The sequence below is a fragment of the Phoenix dactylifera genome, chromosome 5 (genome assembly GCF_009389715.1).
Source record: "Phoenix dactylifera cultivar Barhee BC4 chromosome 5, palm_55x_up_171113_PBpolish2nd_filt_p, whole genome shotgun sequence".
NCBI classification, from domain to species: Eukaryota; Viridiplantae; Streptophyta; class Magnoliopsida; order Arecales; family Arecaceae; genus Phoenix; species Phoenix dactylifera.
In genome coordinates, this window is record NC_052396.1 from 12225491 (window position 1) to 12239947 (window position 14457).

At 52.2% G+C, this 14457-nt stretch overlaps 1 protein-coding gene and 1 long non-coding RNA gene across 2 annotated transcripts in view; one reads left to right on the forward strand and one right to left on the reverse strand.

The window, feature by feature from the left end:
* LOC103719549 (syndetin-like) overlaps positions 1-14457 on the reverse strand; it is a 93265-nt gene that overhangs the window by 35695 nt on the left and 43113 nt on the right. The window contains 1 exon segment of the mRNA XM_039126810.1: positions 14014-14042. Within this exon segment, the coding sequence (XP_038982738.1) occupies positions 14014-14042 (29 nt within the window).
* On the forward strand, positions 927-1497 carry LOC120110878. Its single transcript, XR_005512005.1, has 2 exons — positions 927-1371; positions 1446-1497. It is a non-coding gene; the product is annotated as an uncharacterized LOC120110878 (long non-coding RNA).

Consider the following 14457-nt stretch of genomic DNA (forward strand, 5'->3'; position numbering starts at 1 on the left):
CATTGATTGACCACAATTAGTTAGGGGCACTCGGCAGAGCCGAGTTTCAAGTTGTGAAATGGAGAGCCTATACATTACACTAGAAGGGCGTCATGCGTGAGGTCAAAAGCAAGTAGCCAACATTCAAGTTTTAATGCAAGAGTTGATATTGATGAACGCAAGGCTGCCTCAAGTGAGACCAAAGAGGAAGATGGAGAATATAAATCTGATGAAGATGAAGATGAAGACAATGTTGCACCTGATGATGATGATGATGATCCTTAGGGATTAGCTCTTCTATAATGCCTTAATAGTTTTGGATCAGATTTTATGATAGATATTTTGATCTCTTTGTACTTGCTTCTTGGGCACTTAGGCTTATACATTTGCTTTCATGTTTTGACTTTTTAGTTTAGACAATTGATCTTTAAAAACTTTAACTTTGTTATGGTCTAATATTTATATGTAGTTCAGTATTTCATACTTAGTAGCAGTACCATAGAAGTTATTTTCTTGTGGCTGATTATTGCCTTGTTATATTTGAAATTTTGATATTTGACATGTGATATCCTTGATATATGTATAAATTTGAATTCTAATATTCCTTTTATTTGTATTTGTTTTCATAGATTGATAATTCCAAGGAATGCCGTACCGGCCCGTACCGGCCGGTACGGGCCGGTACAAACCGGTCCGGTGCTTGACCGGTACCGGAGACAGATGAAAACCGGTATATCCGGTTTTCACCTGCGTACCGGCCGGTACGGGCCTCGTACCAGTTCGCACCTGTACGGGTTTTTTTTTTTTTTTAAGAAACCACAGCGCTTCGCGCTGTGGTTTCAAAAACCACGCGCGGCGCGTGGTTTTAAGGGAGAAGTGGCCCACGGGCCACTTCTTTCCAAAAAAAAAAGTTTTTTTTTTTTTTGGGAACCACAGCGAGGCGCTGTGGTTCCTAAAACCACCGCGTGGCGCGTGGTTTCAAAAACCACGCGCCGCGCGTGGTTTTAAGAAGGAAGTGGCCAACGGGCCACTTCTTTCAAAAAAAAAAAAAATTGCTGTGGCCGACAGGCCACAGCTTCTTTTTCTTTTTTAATGGGAAAGGAAGTGGCCTCCGGCCACTCCTTCCCATTAAAAAACAAGGAAGTGGCCTCCGGCCACTTCTTTCCCTTCAAATCAACGAAAGAAGTGGCCGAAAGGCCACTTCTTTTCTGTTAATATGGGATTAACAGCACGATCTTAAGCCTCTCGTTCGGTTATAAAAACCGAACGAAGCTCACTTCTTTCCCAAACAATTTGAGGTTGAGAGGTTCTATTTAAGGTGCGGAGACGGAAAGATTTGAGAGATAGCGAGGAGGAGGTCCTGCCCAAAAAATCCAGCGGAGACTATTTAAGGTGCGAAGACGGAAAGATTTGAGAGATAGCGAGGAGGAGGTCCTGCCCAAAAAATCCAGCGGAGACTATTTAAGGTGCGGTTTTTTTATCCTATATTATTTCATTAATTTTGTTAATAATTTACTTTAAAAAAATAGTTTATAAATTACTTAAATAATAAGATAATGCAAAAATTTACTTTATTAGCTTAATTTTTTGATAAGTTGTCCTTTTATGATAGAAATGGAGCCATCAAGAAAAACGAACCCTGCAAAGCGTGATATTGGCTGGTCTTATGAGCGAAGACTTGGAAGTGAGGGGCAACGACACCAGTTTCAATGCAAGTTTTGCGACAAGGTTTTCAAGGGAGGAGGGGTAACCAGGTTGAAGCAACACTTAGCCGGAAATTCCGGTGAGGTTGCTACGTGCCGAAATTGTCCTAACGAGATTCGTGTGCTGATGAGGCAGAATCTTGCTGAGGCCAAAGAAGCGAAGGAGATGGCTTCCAAGAAAAGGGCGGAGGTCGATCGCCAAGCGGCAGAGCCACCTTCCTATCACTCTAGGGAGCCAGAGGAGGTCGAGGATCTAGATGAGGAGGCAAATATTCAGGCGGCCATGCATGCAAGCCTGGATGATCAGTGGCAGCAGGAGGAGGTGGCCAGGCATAGGGCTCGATTTGGGCCCTCTGCATACGAGTCGGGCGGCGGTTCTCGAAGCACTAGACAAGATCCAGAGTTCTTGAGGACAACTTCAGTAAGGGAGGGCGTCGGCAAAGAACGTGGCCGGATTGCATCTATGCTGGGTAGTTTTGGTAGCCGAAAGAAGTCATCTAGAGGAGTTCCAGAAGGAGCGACAATTCATGATGTAGATCCGCATGCTCTCCCCAGTAGAGATTCAAGGCAGCAGAGGGTAAACACAATGTGGATGAAGGATAAGAAGAAAACTATGTGGCGAGCTATTGGATCCTGGTTTCACTTCAGCCACATCCCAGCGAATGTGGCAGACAATACATACTACAGGTCTGCCATTGCCGCCATACAAGCTGCCGGTCCCGGTGTAGCTCCTCCAGGCCCGAAGGATATATACGGTGAGCTTCTTGACAACAATAAGGAGGAGCTGGAGAATTGGATTGACTCCTACAAGAGCAAGTGGCCCATATATGGACTAACCATCATGTGCGATGGTTGGACCGGTCCGACCAGGCGGAGCATCATCAACTTTCTGACATACTGTGATGCTAAGACCTTCTTCCACAAGTCGATTGATGCTTCGGCTTATGTGCACAACACCTCGTACATGCTGAAACTTATGGAGGATGTGATTGATCTGGTAGGAGAGGAAAATATCGTGCAGGTCGTCACTGATAATGGGCCGCAATATAAGGCTGCCGGGCAGGTCTTGATGGAGCGGCGGCCACATATTTTCTGGATCCCATGTGCTGCACATTGTATCGATCTTATGTTGATGGACATTGGAAAGATCCGTAGGGTGCAACAAACGGTGGAGACAGCCCAACGCATTACGAGGTATATTTATAACCATAACTGGGTTCTTTCATTGATGAGAAAGTATGCAGGAGGAGAGATTCTGAGACCAGGAGTCACACGGTTTGCTACCAACTTCATCGCACTTGATAGCATACTCGAGAAGAGAGGGGCCCTACGTCAAATGTTTGCCAGTCCCGAGTGGTATGATAGTAGATATTCTTATGCCGGCACTGAAGGGAGCAAGATAGAAGACTTGGTGACGAGACAGCCATTCTGGCAGCGGGCTACTACAATAGTCAAGGCTATCAAACCATTATATGAAGTGCTGCGGGCCGTAGATAGCGAGATCTACCCCCAGATGGGATTTTTGTATCACATGATGGTCAAGGCAAAGGATCAGATTATGGAGGCAGATCCAGCACATGGCCGGTCATACATCAACATCATTGAGCAACGGTGGGGGCGCAAATGGGTACGGAATTACATCTAGCAGGTAAACTAAGATATAATTATAGTGACAATTATAGTGATGGATATAATTATATAATTATGCTAAGATAGTCTCGTATATGTGCAGCATACTACCTAAACCCCCGGTTTCAGTACAGCATAGATGGAATTGGTATGGATGAAACACTTCTGGATGCTTTGCGTAATGTGATTTACAAGATGGAGGCAGATCCAGAAAAAGCGGCCCTATGTCTTGAAGAGGTAATTATGATTTAGTAATTACTAGCATGTGTAAGTATATCAGCATCTTCAATTATTAACATGGTTTTCTTATGCTTATTTTTCACAGAGCAAATTATTTAGAGAGGGCAGCTACAGTTTTGGCCAACGAGCGGCTGTCGTCAGCTTAACACAATATGAATCCAGGTACGTGACACATCAGGAAAACATTCACCTGGTGTTACTTAGTTACTATTATGGAACTATCATATATGTCGTCAGCTTAACACAATATGAATCCAGGTACGTGACACATCAGGAAAACATTCACCTGGTGTTACTTAGTTACTATTATGGAACTATCATATATGTAATTTTCATAAATATTTTTGCAGCTGAATGGTGGGTGCATTTTGGTGGATCCGCGAGAAATCTAAAGCGGATAGCTATCCGGATCCTCTCCCAAACAGTCTCCTCTAGTGGATGTGAGCGCAATTGGTCCACCTTCGCCTTTATCCACAGCAAACAAAGAAACCGTTTGACGCAAAAGCGCCTCAACGACCTTGTTTATGTGCATTACAATTTGCGGTTGAGGCTAAAGTGCATCCAGGAGGAAGTGGAGCTCAAGTATACAGATCCGATTTACGAGTCCTTCACCGCTGATGACGATGATCCACTACTCGGCTGGCTTGTAGGCCAGCAGCAGGAGCCCGAGCTTGACGAGCCAGGATCGCCTCCACGACCAGCTACCTTCATAGCCACCAAAGCTGGGGTCGATCCAGAGCAATGGGCTGAGCGCAATATTCCACGCACTCCCAGAGCTGATCAGCCGCAGGCACAGGGGAGCCAGACAGAGAGGGCCAGGAAAGAAAAACAAAGAATCCCAATGGAGAGTGTCGAGGAAGAGCTTGGACTAGCAGCGATGAAGGTTCTGGTGGTGATGGATCTTCTAGCCATGGAGGGAGCGGAGGACAGTATGGTACTTGTTACGGGGGAACTTAGCCACCATGCCCCACGTGACCGGCACGCGCGCCCAGGAAGACTACGGCTGCCCCTTGATCCAGCAATCCGACCTCGGGTCGGATATCTTCGGCTCCGCAGCCCGACCCCGAGTCGGCTGCCCCTTGATCCAGCAATCCGACCCCAAGTCGGCAATCTCTTGACAACAACAGACTGTTCCCCTGAGGCACGCCGCGGCCCCCTGCTCCACTACTCCCTGCAACGGCCGTATCCGGCGCTGCCCCACGATCCCCTGTAACAGCCGTACAAAGCGGAGCTCCACTACGCCCTGCCATGGCCGTACCCAGCGCTGCCCCACGACGCCCTGTAACGACCATGTCAGTGGCAACCCCATCGTGCCACACGATGACCAATCCCCAAAAAAACCCCCCAGCCAGATATATATGCGGCTGGAGGGAAAGGGGAGGGGAAGCAAGATTTTCCAGAGTATTATCTTACCTGCTACCTCTTCTTCTCCTTCGATCTCCCCTAACTTGATCGTCGGAGGGCCCCCACTACCCCGGTGGTGGTGCGAGGCTTGCTTGCAGGTTTCCCGGCGGAAGGCGGAGCGCAACCGAAGTAATTCCAAGGGAACCCCATTCACACCGCTGTGCCAATCGTTCTCGGTTTGGACCCCCAGCAACAGTTGGCGCTAGAAGGAGGGCACCGGATCTCAGAGCGATCGTAATGGCACGGCGAGGTGGTCGTGGAGCTTCCAATGCTCCCGGTCGCGGGGCCTCTCGCGCCTCTGGCCGGGAGGCCGCTGCATCTCCAACACACTCTCAGCAACACTCCACCGCCCCACCGTCCATTCAGACGGTCGAAGCCGCCCAGTTCGACCAGCTAACCCAGCAGGTTCGCACCCTCGCGGAGGCGGTACAGAATCTGCAGGGTGCGATGTCCCGGGCGCCGCAGCGGGCTCAGGAGCCGCCGCTGCCTGAGCGTTCGCCTGTCCTCCTCAACCCGCGCTCCTTCCTCTCCCATAGGGAGGAGCGCCGGCGCGAGGAGGATTCTCGAGCACGCTCCATTCTGCCGGGACCTTCCCACCGGAGCTGCGCGGGGTACGAGAGGCGGGCCCGGGCGCGTTCCCAGACCCCCCAGTCCTCGAGGAACCCGCGCTCCAGTCGGTCCCCCTCTCGCCGCTCCTTGTCTCCCACCCACCGGTCGCGCTCCCTGGACCGGCGGGTGGACGATCTCCACCGACAACTCCAGGTCCTGAAGGGCCATTCCAAAGATCCCTTCGCCGACTTAGAGATCTCCTCCCAGCCGGCGCTTGCCTCGAGGATCCTGCGGACCCCGAATCCGTCGGGGTTCAAAATGCCGGCGATCGAGCCCTATGACGGGGCGGCGGACCCGCGGGATCACGTCGAGAGTTTCAGGACCCTTATGCTCATCCACGGAGCATCAGATCCCCTTCTCTGCAAGGCTTTCCCGGCAACCCTCCGTGGCCCGGCGAGGGCGTGGTTCGCCGGGCTGGAGGCTGACTCAATCCGGTCCTTCGACCAGTTCACCCGCCTCTTCATCACTCATTTCGCCGTCAGTAGCCGGCGGCGACTGGTCTCCGACTCCCTCTTTGATGTCCGGCAAAACGAGGGAGAAAGCCTGCGGGATTATCTTACCCGCTTCAACAGGGCTACGCTGGAGGTCCGGAACCTGAGTCAGGAGGTAGCTCTTTCAGCCCTGAAGCGTGGCTTCCGGAAGGGCAGACTCACCTTCTCCCTGGACAAACGCCTGCCGCGGAGCTTCCCAGAGCTGTTGTCCCGGGCGAACCAGTATGCGGACGCCGAGGAGGCGGCCGCCCACCGGAGCAAGGAGGCCGTCGAGATCCCTCCAAAGCTTGGGAAGAAAAGGCGGAAAGAGGCACGCCAGAGGAGGAGCCCGACGCCCCAGCGTCGGCGCAGAAGCCCGTCGCCGGCGAAGAACCACGGCGCCCCACGCCCTCGTTCTCCGCCCCGACGTTTCAACCGGTACACCCCTCTCCTGACTCCCCGGGCCCAGATCCTTATGGAGATCAAGGGGCGGGAGGACCTCCCGGCCCCGAGACAGATGCGGAGGATACCTGGGAAGAGGCCCTCCCGGGCGTACTGTGAGTACCACCGAGACCACGGCCACGACACAGAGGACTGCTTCCAGCTTCGGGACGAGATCGAGGCTCTCATCCGTCGGGGGCGTCTCGGTCGATATGTGAGCGACCGACGTCCCTCCGCAGACCCGCGTCCGGCCGACCCGGCTCCTCCGGAGCCTCGGGAGCAGAATCGACCCGTTGCGGGCGTGATCCACACTATCACTGGGGGCTGCCCCCGGCCCGTTAGGAACGCAGGGGGCTCGACGGAGGCGTCAGGGGCGGCCGTCGCAAAGAGGCAGAGGGTCGGCAATGTAATCACCTTTTGTGATGAGGATGTAAAGGGGGTTCAGACCCCCCACGATGACGCCATGGTGATCTCCCTCACTATGGCAAACTATGATGTAAGGCGTGTTCTTGTGGATAGTGGAAGCTCAGCTGATATCTTGTTTTACGAGGCCTTCCAAAAGATGGGCTTGTCCAGACAATTGTTGCACAAAATATCCACCCCCCTCATAGGATTCACCGGTGACGCTGTCCCGGCGGAAGGTGTCGTTGAGCTGCCTGTGACTGCGGGCGTCGCACCCGCAGAAGCCACGGTGCGACTCGGGTTCTTGGTCGTCCGTGTTCCCTCGGCCTACAACGCTATCCTCGGACGACCCGGACTGAACGCCCTTCGCGCGGTGGTCTCTACGTACCACTTGCTCATGCGGTTCCCCACGGCGGTCGGGATCGGGGAGGTCCGAGGCGACCAACCGACCGCACGGCAATGTTTCCTAGCGACCCTCAAAGGGAAGAAGCCCGCAGAAGCCCTAAGCGTCGAGTCCCTTGATGCCAGAGACGAGGTGGCCTTACGGCAGGGGGAGCCGGCCGAGGGTGTGGTCGAAGTTCCCCTCGAGGAAGGCCGCCGGGACCGGGTGGTCCGGGTCGGCGCCAATCTCGACCCGGGAGCTCGGGCCCGGTTGGTGGAATTCCTCCGAGCCAATGCCGATGTATTTGCCTGGTCGGCGGCCGATGTACTTGGGATCGACCCGGAGGTCATTTCTCACGCCCTCAACGTCGACCCGACCCACCGGCCAGTGAAGCAGAAGAAGAGACACTGTGCCCCGGATCGGATCCGGGTGGTCGACCAGGAGGTAGACAAACTCTTGGAGGCAGGATTCATAAGGGAGGTGAGTTACCCCGAGTGGCTGGCAAATGTTGTACTTGTCCGGAAGGCGAGCGGAAAGTGGAGGATGTGCGTCGACTATACCGACCTGAACAAGGCGTGCCCTAAGGATAGCTTCCCGCTTCCGCGGATAGACCAACTGGTCGACGCGACTTCCGGATATCAGCTGCTGTCTTTCATGGACGCCTTCTCCGGTTACAACCAGATAATGATGGCCCCACAAGACGAGGAGAAAACTGCCTTTATAACGGACCGGAGGCTGTACTGCTACAAGGTAATGCCCTTCGGTCTGAAGAACGCTGGCGCCACTTACCAGCGCCTTGTCAACAAAATCTTCAAAGAGCAAATCGGCCGGAACATGGAGGTGTACGTGGACGATATGCTGGTGAAGAGCCGCCAGGCAGACCAGCACATCGTGGATCTGGAGGAGACTTTCACCACCTTGCGGAAGTTTCGCATGAAGCTGAACCCAGCGAAGTGCGCCTTTGGCTGTTCGGCCGGGAGGTTCCTCGGTTTCATTGTCAACCAGCGGGGTATCGAAGCCAACCCGGACAAAATCAAGGTTATCCAAGGTATGTCCCCTCCGACCAAAGTGAAGGAGGTTCAGGAGCTCGCTGGAAGGGTCGCCGCGCTCGGACGATTTGTGGCAAAATCGGCCGAACGCTGCCAACCATTCTTCAAGGTGTTAAAACGCCCGAAAGACTTCCTCTGGACGGCCGAATGTCAAGCAGCGTTCGACCAGCTCAAGGAATACCTGGCGTCTCCTCTCCTGCTATCCAAGCCGCAGGAAGGGGAGATGCTCTACCTCTATCTGGCGGCCTCCCCAACCGCGGTCAGTGCGGTGCTGGTTCGGGAAGAGGCAAAGCTCCAGAAGCCTGTGTACTACATCAGCCGGGTCCTACGGGACGCCGAGACGCGGTATACGAAGGCTGAAAAGATCGCCTTCGCGCTGCTGACCGCGACCAGGAGGCTCCGCCCCTATTTCCAGGCCCATTCTGTCACCCTCTTAACTGATCAACCGTTACGACAGACCCTCAGCAGATCGGCCCGAGCCTCCATGTACTTCGCCTCGGCAGCGACGCGAGCAGCCTCAGCCTCCTCCAGGCGCGAATGAAGCTCCTGATTGCTCGCACGAGTCCCCTCAAAGGCCGACTCCAATTCGGCCAGCTTGGCTTCAAGAGATCGGGTTCGGTTGCGGGCGTTGTCGGCCGACTGCTGGGCCTTCTCCCACCTCTCCCGGAAGTCGGCAGCCTTTCGGGACTGCTTTTCGGCCCGCTCCTCCGCCTTCCTGATCTCGCTTTCGAGACCCGAGGCAACCTTGAGTTGCTCCTGAGCCTCCAACAGTTGCCTCTCGAGGGCGGCGAAGCCGAGTGCCCGCTCTTCGGCCACCTGGAGCCTCGTCTCGAGGTCCCTGGTCGTCTCCCCCGCCGCAGCCCGGCCTCCCTCCTCTACAGCTTTCAATCGGCTCTCGGCCCTCGCCAGAAGCCTCGCCTGTTCCTCGTGGCTCTCCTCCAGGCGGATCATGTATTGGGCGAGCTAAGAGGTAGGAAAAATGAGAGCGTCAGACGGGGATCAATAGAGCCTATAAATGACGAAAGCGACCAAAAGAACACTCACCGACATGAGACAGACGCAGCTGGCAGCTCCAACTTCAGGGATACCCATCTGCCGGACCTGCCTACGGTCCCCCTCCAGCAGCACCGTCTCGACGAGGTTTCGGGCGCCGGCGAAAGTGAAGGCCGACCCCGACTTCGCCCCGGAGCCGGATGGTGGTTCTGCAGCCTTACCCTTACCCATCGCTTGGGGGAGAGTCATGCCGACCGTGCTCGGGGCGGGGGCCGCGCCAGAAATCGACAGGGTCCCGCTCGGCCGGGGCCTCGGCGCGCCCCTCCTTCCCGTATCATCCGAAGCCGACCGAGTCGAAGGCCGGGCTGGGGACCGACCGCGTCCGACCCGGCCGTCTCGGGCGCGCCCGGATGACACCTCCAGAAAAACGGTAGTCTCATCACCGGAGGGCTGATGCGGCGTCAACTGTCGGTCCGAGCCCGCGGCGTCCCCCTGATCGGTGGGCCCGGACCCGTCTGTCGGCGTCGGAGTCGCCTGCTGGCGGGGCTTCTTCGCCGGTGGGACCCCGCTCGGAGGAGTCCGTTTCTTCCTCCGGACCGCTTCCAGTAGGGACGCCCTACTAACAGCCATTGCCTTATCCGACTGCATGACGTCGTCGATTTCTGCAAAAAAGACGAGATGGTTAGAAACCGAGAAACTGATGGAAAGAAGAAATGAAAGAGGAGAAAAGAGCTAAAAAGAAGAAGTGGTGGCGGGCTCACGGTCGGCGGGGACCGAGCTCAGACCGACGTTCACCAAGGCATCCTCGGAAATAAGGCGAGCCACCGGGGGGAGCCGGCCCTCGGCAACCAACCCCCTCAAGACGGCGACGCCATCGGACTCCTCCCTCGACAACCTCGATAGGCCGATCGGGGACTTCATCGGCGTCTCCCAGGTTGTCCCGATTCCCCAAGAGGGATCTACGTCGATGAAAAAGAAACGCTCCTTCCAGCCATGAATGGAGGAAGGAGCCTCCTTGACGAGGCCGCACCCTCGCCGCGCCGCAAAGCACCACCACCCTCTGTCCCGGGGGTGGCCGTTCAGGCCGTAGCATTCCCAAAAGACGTTCAGGGTGGCGGGAACCTCGTGCATGCGGCAGAGAACCTGGAAGGCCGTCAGGGTACGCCATGAGTTCGGCACCAGTTGCGTCGGCGCCACTCTTAAACCTCGAAGCACCTGCACGACTAAGTCCGAGAGGGGAAAGCGAAACCCAGCCCGAAGGATGTCCTCATTGATGGCGACCTTTCCTGGAGGAGGATGGGACATCCTCTCCTCAGGCCCCGGAAGCGTAATGTTGCAGGCTTCGGAAAGGTGGTACCGGGCCACGAACCTATCTAGGTCTTCGGGGACCAGCTCCGACTGAATGCGGTCCGCTCTTACTTCGTCCATCCCTAACGGCCAGTGAATCTACGGTCAGGACGGGGTCAAGAGGGGAGAAGGGACCGGAACGACTGGGGTACACTAATACGAAAGGAGAAAGTACGGAGAGCCCTAAATTGAAGAGTGGGGCAACTCACCGGAAGGAAAGGAAGAACGGCTCCGAGAGCGTCAAAGGAGGAGCGAACGAACAGTCCGACGGCAACGGCAGCAGCACAAGGGAGAAACTCGAGGATGCCTGTGAAGAGAAAGGCGGACGGGGGAGGGCCCCCGGTTAAATAGGCAGAAAGGCGGGTGACGCCTCGGTGACGCCAGAGGACGCCTGGCTACCGAAGGATCGTTCGCGCCCCAAAGGCGAATCGACGCCATTAAGGAAGGATGTCCGCCGAAATCCGCAGACCGCCAGATCAGCGACAACCGCCATACGCCATAAAGAAGGCGGGGAGCTCGGAGCGCGCGCGCCTTTCCGAGGGATGGCGGCAATCTCGAAGCATCACTCCCTTCACCCGTTCCCCTCCTGGTTCCAGGCTCGGAAGTGGGGGGCTACTGTTACGGAGGAACTTAGCCACCATGCCCCACGTGACCGGCACGCGCGCCCAGGAAGACTACGGCTGCCCCTTGATCCAGCAATCCGACCTCGGGTCGGATATCTTCGGCTCCGCAGCCCGACCCCGAGTCGGCTGCCCCTTGATCCAGCAATCCGACCCCAAGTCGGCAATCTCTTGACAACAACAGACTGTTCCCCTGAGGCACGCCGCGGCCCCCTGCTCCACTACTCCCTGCAACGGCCGTATCCGGCGCTGCCCCACGATCCCCTGTAACAGCTGTACAAAGCGGAGCTCCACTACGCCCTGCCATGGCCGTACCCAGCGCTGCCCCACGACGCCCTGTAACGACCATGTCAGTGGCAACCCCATCGTGCCACACGATGACCAATCCCCAAAAAAACCCCCCAGCCAGATATATATGCGGCTGGGGGGGAAGGGGAGGGGAAGCAAGATTTTCCAGAGTATTATCTTACCTGCTACCTCTTCTTCTCCTTCGATCTCCCCTAACTTGATCGTCGGAGGGCCCCCACTACCCCGGTGGTGGTGCGAGGCTTGCTTGCAGGTCTCCCGGCGGAAGGCGGAGCGCAACCGAAGTAATTCCAAGGGAACCCCATTCACACCGCTGTGCCAATCGTTCTCGGTTTGGACCCCCAGCAACAGTACTCATGAGACAGCCAGAGGGTGGTCTTTATTTCACCGGTGAGTTCCAATTTATGGGTGCTACACAGGATACGGACCACGGTCGACCACCTGATAGAGATCGTGAGGATATTATTGGATATAGAAGACGGGCTCCTCGAGGTCGTTCAGGAAGACAGGATACGACTGCAGATCCGACAACATACGGATACGGATTCTATTATCCACAGCCTCAGCCTGACGAATACGGATATGGTGCATGGGATTTTGCTTCCGCCATATTTGGATGGGCCCCTACACAATCAGAGGACACCTCTCAGAGCCAGAGCGTGAGCGAGAGATCCGACAGTTCTTATAACCTGGCACGCGTTCCTTCTGATTGGGTTGATTTGCCTCCTCCTGATTATACTTATGATCCAGATATCTACGAGAGCCATCGGCACTCGTCCCGATTTTAGATATCCTAGAGTACTTTAAATGTATGTAAATGATTGTATCTTAATTTGAAGATATTTTATGTGTATGATTTTATCATTTGGAACGGGAGGAAAACATAACATGCAATCATGCATCATATATGTTTCAAATTTCAACCCTAAATTTAAATATGAAAATATCAAAAATCATGAAAAAAGTAATAAAAAAACATCAATTTTCACTTAATTTAAGATCCAACAGAGACAACATTAAAAAAAAAAAGTCTGGCTCGCGGAGCCCGGCCGGTACCGTACCGGTCCGGCCGGCCACCGGTACGCCGAGCCGGACCGGTACGCCGGACCTTGGATAATTCATTGTTAAATGTGTTTGAAATCATGTTTCACTATTATTTACATGTATTTTGATATTTTTGCACCTCACTTCATCAAGGTGCATACCTTGCACTGCAGCTTGTGCATAGCTCCAAGAGGTCTTGGCACCATGGTGTGCCTTGAGCCTTTGACAACTTTGTGTGAAACCTTAAGTGAGATGTGGAGAAATATTCAATTAATAACTTATCAATAATAATATGTGGATCAAAGCTTCTACCCAAGGGTATTGGTACTGGTACACATACTAATAACTTAATAGTACGGTATAGTAGCATACAAACACAATATGCCTCTTGGTGCTAGCACAACATAATAGAGGTGAAATACCATATCTTTATACAATACCAACACGGGAAATGTACTGGTATTCATTTCTTGTCATTGCAATCTGACACAGCCAGTATGGAGCAATACAATTGGTACTTACATCCATGCTTCTACCAATAGTAAGCTCTCAATGACGAGCAAAGGCCAGATTGACGAAAATAATAAAGGAGATGCACATTAAAAAATTGTTAGAACTGTGCACAAACAAATGAAGTTTGACTCCAAAATACTTCTACTTTTTAGAGTTGTAAAGGAAATCCAAAATGATGTCCATTAAATACTTAAGAATAAATTCAGAACCACAAAATATTAACCAAAATTATGTAAAGTGACTTTGGGGTTGAAGGCAACAAAACTGTCGCTTTGAGACACAAGATTAGGTCATTCAACATAAATCAAAATGATATAGATTAGGGAAAGATAACCAAAGCCTTAAACTAGTAATAATCAGTACACAAAATACTGGCTGAATAATACAATCAGCTCATGATGACTCCTGATGCAAAGTCAAATGAAGGATTTAAAAAAGAAAATATTGTTACATCATGTAAGCATACAAAATGCAAACACATATCCAACATCTTCAACGAAAAAACCAATATAGTATTTAATGTTTCAAACCTATGCCTTGGAACCTGGGATATTCTTATAATAAATTAGTATCCAGACAATCACAGAAGCAAAAAGTTCAGGTTTTAAGTTGATATGAACCCGCATGCTTGATTATTGCCAAAATCAGCCAGCTCAATTTTTGGAACAACAAACTCAGCAGCATTATATTAATCATCAGTGATTCAAGTTTACAAGGATTATTTACATTGAAATTTAAAAAGATACTGAAGACAACTCAAATGTAACAGAGAAATGAACAGTGGAAAAGGTATATTACCTAAACCTTAAACTTATTCCATAATTTGCATGCTTCTAATACTTATATGCCAAAAGGGAAGAGTATTGGGTATTTAAGACGCACCTACTTCTCTGCGTTGTATTTCCAATTTCCTGCCATGGTAATCAGTCATTTAGAAAATTTTTAAGAAAAGAAAACGAGCAATCTGCTTTACAAGCAAAAAAGGAAGGGAAAAGAAAGGACCAATTAACAATTCTAATAGATCAAAAGGCTAACAGGGAATTGAGAAAAAAAAAGAAAGAAAGAAAGAAAGAGAGAAAGATACACAAGATCAAAAGGAAGATTTGAAAAATACATGAAAACTAATACATCAGCTAGATACTGTGAAAAGTGGTGGTGTTTAATGTTCTAATAAATGCTAAATTTCAAATTGGATTTTCTATAATGTGATGACAATGTTATTGTTAAGCTAACAACACAAACAAGTAAAGAATTTATGCTAGTGTTTTACCAACATAAATGCAACTAAAATTTTATATGAATATATATTCAGCTATTCCCTGAGGT